At 37.2% G+C, this 4,348-nt stretch overlaps 1 protein-coding gene across 1 annotated transcript; it reads left to right on the top strand.

Annotated features, from left to right (window-relative positions):
• Positions 1-1,419: 1,419 nt before the first annotated feature.
• LOC114726831 (uncharacterized) lies at positions 1,420-1,902 on the top strand. The gene has a single exon (XM_028913549.1). The coding sequence runs from the start codon at positions 1,420-1,422 to the stop codon at positions 1,900-1,902; it is 483 nt and encodes a 160-aa protein (XP_028769382.1).
• The last annotated feature ends 2,446 nt before the right edge of the window (positions 1,903-4,348 follow it).

Below are 4,348 nucleotides of genomic sequence, written 5' to 3'. Positions count from 1 at the left end.
AAAGACTCGTGGCTTGTGATCATTTAAGAAATATGGTGTCTTGGCGTGATGCCGTTAGCACTGACCGAATCGAATCTCTACCATATGAAAGAAATACTCTATATGAGGAGAGGGAGTTATTGGGAGGGGCGTGGGTGAATCTTGGGAATACCTCTGTGGCTGTCGTCTCCTTCCCTTTCCTCTGTTTGTTATTTCCGCTGTTCCTGTCGATCAATTTGTTTACAGTGGTATTTGAATGTATTTCAGATGCTGGATTGAGTATTATAAATATACTTGTGATTCCACTGTTTTGAGATATATTGGATTTTTGAGATATTATGATGAGGCCGACTTCTATTTAAAACATATATTTGTTGACCTAATATACCATTATTATATTAGTGTTATATAAGTCTGACTGTTCTAATAATTAGAACACTATAATTTATTAATAATTTATGAGAGGAAAGGAGGAAAAATCATTATGTGAAAATATTTCATAATTAATTTCCAATAATATATAATTTGACTTGTGAAAATAAGAATCAAAGCTTATTTTGAGAAAAACCTGTCTTACTGCAGAGAATCTCAAGCAAATCATGCATGAAGTTCCTAAACAACGGCTAATTGACCACATGAAAAATTAGACATTGAGATCAATTAATAAAAGAAAAAAGGACGATGGAGGCTGACTTAGCCAAATATACTAGAGCTTATTTAATTTGAATCGAAATAAAAATGACTTGTATTGTCTGATAGTCTGAGAGCTTTCCGTACTTAGCTATCCAATTAAATATTTGCATGAGCAAAACTATATGATGATTCTTTTTCTGTACTCACCTTAGTTTGGGACGAGCTGTGCAGAGCAAAAGCTCTGAAAGAGTGTTAATTCTTGGCAATAAATTCTATAAAATCAATCCTAAATGAATAGTCTGAGGTGAGTTGTGTAAAACTTTCAAAAAATCTACAGAATTGATTTTCTGAGATCTTACAGTAGTGTGTCTGTGTGTGTATTTTATAGAGTATGTCTTTTTCCTTTCTTCCTATTTATGTAGCTTTATTTGATGTTTACCTTTCATCGAACTAATCACGCACAAACTGGCGCTAATTAATTAGTAAAGCGTGTTATTACCTAGGCGATTATATACTAAAGGTATATTCAAAATGAGCTGTGCTGTTCAAAAGCTCTGAAAGAGTACCATTAAGATCAATTTTGCCTCCTGACGATGAGGATGGGAGTGACATAATTCAGTGGAAGAGAGGATTGAATGGTGATTACTCGGTAAGAAGTGGTTATGAATTATTAATGAGGGAGGTATTGGGAGAGAAAGAAGAGAAGTGGAATTTGGCATCGAAGTGGCCTGGACCTGAAAGGATCCCTGCTTTCTTGTGGTTATTGATGCATGATAGGATCCATACCAGTATGCTTAGACAAATCAGATGGGGGATCGGGCCGTTGCGGGGCGTGCGGTGCGTGGTGGTACGGAAACATCTTTGCATGCTATGCGTGATTATGCAAAGGAGGTGTGGAGGAAGTTAGTCCCGAGTGATAAAAGAAGTTTCTTTTATATTCCTGATCTTGATGCGTGGCTATGGTTGAATCTGAAGAGTCATGGAAGAAAACAGAGAGGTATTCTATGGTGTGTGGTTTTTGGTGTTGCTCGCTGGAGTCTTTGGAAAGTAAGAAATCAAAAATTGTTCTCACCTGGGGTGGGAGGGTCCTCTGTGGATGACATACGCAGAGCTGCCATGTGTTTCTCCAATTCGGTTGTGAGGGTAAGTGAAGGTCTTGGCAATGAGATGCAGACGAGGGAGCTGCAGGGTTGCTTCAGGTGGAATTATCCTCCCGTAGTAGGTGGGATTAAACTGAACACAAATGTTGCTTATGGGGAGGGTCGAATCTGGGAGGTTGTCGAGGTTTGATGCGAGATCATAAGGGAGATGGTTGCTGGGGTTTGCTAACAATCTTGGGATGTGCTCGGCTATGGTGGTAGAACAATGAGGAGTATTGGAGCGCTTGTGTTTGTGTTGGGATCTGGATGGAGGAATGTTGTGTTGGAACTTGAAAGTGGATTCTGTGGTGGTGGTTACGACGGTGTTGAAGAAAGGAGATGGAAGTGGGGAAGCTCAATGTCGGGTTCTATAAATAATCTGGAGCTGGTGTGATCGAGATTGGTAGATTGAAGTGGCACATATGCTGAGAGAAGGGAACAAGCGTGCATATGCCCTAGCGAACTGAGCTTTGGGCTGGACGAGGGTGTACATTGTTTGGGATAGGGGTGTAGGTGGGCTGGACTTTGTTTTTGGCGAATTGGGTGGGAGTTTCGTTTGGGAGGGGTAGTTTTTTTTTTTTTTAATACAATACCGCTGTTTCTTTGTTCTTTTAGGGCTCTAAGCCTCATTCTTTACCGGAAAACAAAAATTGTAGTGTTCATAGCAGGATTAACGTATTTCTTCCTATGTGTGGTTTTCTTTGCTGTTTAAGTTTTTCAACGAACTAATCACACAAACTGGCCGCTAACTGATTGGTAACGTGTGTCATTACTTAGGCGGAGAATGCGCTGGGAATAGAGTAGAAAACGATCTCCAATAAAGTCTAGCTAGTGCCCAAACAGGTGGTAAGGCATAGCAGATGAATCGAACCAAACTTGATAAGAATCTCCATACTTTTGGGTGGATAATCATGTTAACTAACTTTCATGAGATCAAATGACGAGTTTAACTCTCAAGACCCAGCAAAGTGTGCCAACTGATGACGGAAGGATATGGGAAAGATTTGGGAAAGGAAAGTGCCTGGATATGGGGAAAGTTTGCTTTTTGGGGGATACATAATTTTTAAACTAATTCAGCTTTAGCATTATGATTAATTAATCAAATGAAGCGCACATGTTATTAGTTACTTTGAGAATGAAGAATGCAAAAAATTAATGCTGCCTCTATTATTTAATGTAAAAGCTAGTTTGGGGTTAGATTAGATCTTAAATATAAGATTTATATTCACTCTGTCCCCCCTCATATATTATTGTTTTTTCAAACTATTTTTACTAATTACACGTGTTAAAGAGTTTGTTTTAAGAGTAGTTTCAATACAGATGATTTAATAGAGTATTTTAAGGAAACCGGTATACATTTTTTATAAATAACTATTTTAATTAATTTTCTTAATTTATTCAAATTAATTAAGTTTTATATTAGAGGCCAATGAAACAAATATGGGGAGGGTTTTGCGCTAACACTACGCAAGTAATTTTCCCAAGTCTCTCCTATGGATCAACCAGAACCTCATTGCAAAGTGTGGTGTTTAATCAGCTGATTTGTAATTTCAGCTTAGAGCTGGTAATATGGGTTGAACCCGCGGGTTCAACCTGCCAACCCGCCAAAAATGGCGGGTTAAGGTTGGCTAAAAGCCAACCCGCCAGTAAACGAGTCTTTTTAACCAGCACCGCCAGGCCCGCAACCTGCCACGGGTTAGCCCGCCAACCCGCGGCTAACCCGCATTTATTTTTTTTATTTTTTTAAAATTTTTTAATTATTATAATTATATTATTATATAGTATATCCTATCTAAAAAAATATATAAAAAAAACCTATATAATTTATTTGGTGCTTTTAATCAAATATTTCAAGAAAAAACAAAAATTTTATTATTATTTTTAAATATTATATAAGAAAAAAAAAGTAAAAAAAATATTTCAAAAAAAATAATAAATGTTGGCGGGTTGGCGGGCCAACCCACCAACCCACCTTGGCGGGTTAGGGTTGGCTAAAAGCCAACCCGCCTTCAAACGAGCTTTTTCAGCCCGACCCGCCACAGGCTCAACCTGCCACGGGCCAACCCGCAACCCGTGGGTTGGCCCGTATTACCAGCCCTATTTTAGCTTCATAATACCACTCTGGTCCTTATTATTTATCATTTGTAAGGGTTCTCACATACTAAGAAAAGCATTAAATAATGAAATTTTCACTTCTACCCTTATTAAGGAGAGCATTATATATAAGGATATGTTCTCTTACTCATTCCCTTTCTCTTCACCTTTATTATAATTAATAGGAACAGTGTGACAGCCATTCTTTCAAAACACTTTTTAGATTAAATCTAATATTTTATTCAAAAGATTAACCATGATAGAAAAGAAAAAACCTTAAAATTTTAAAATCGCTATTATGGTTAAAAGAAATAAACTTATAATACGAGCAACATCGATCGTTAACCTGGATCTTAGATTTCCAAAATCCAAAAATATCAGTCAACCATTAGCCCAAATCAAACTTAAACTTTCCAACATACGAACTGATAAATTATTTTTAATATAAGCTATGAAGCTCATTAGTCAAAAGTCAATAGTTTCAAAAGACTGTCGCGTGTAGA

The sequence above is a fragment of the Neltuma alba genome, unplaced genomic scaffold (genome assembly GCF_004799145.2).
Source record: "Neltuma alba isolate B1F8T4 unplaced genomic scaffold, ASM479914v2 tig00012407_pilon, whole genome shotgun sequence".
NCBI classification, from domain to species: domain Eukaryota; kingdom Viridiplantae; phylum Streptophyta; class Magnoliopsida; order Fabales; family Fabaceae; genus Neltuma; species Neltuma alba.
Note: the sequence above shows the minus strand (reverse complement) of the source record. Positions and strands in the feature narration are given on the sequence as shown.

Excerpts from the sequence above, each read along its gene's own strand:
- LOC114726831 (XM_028913549.1), top strand. The coding sequence starts at position 1,420 with ATGGGGGATCGGGCCGTTGCGGGGCGTGCGGTGCGTGGTGGTACGGAA.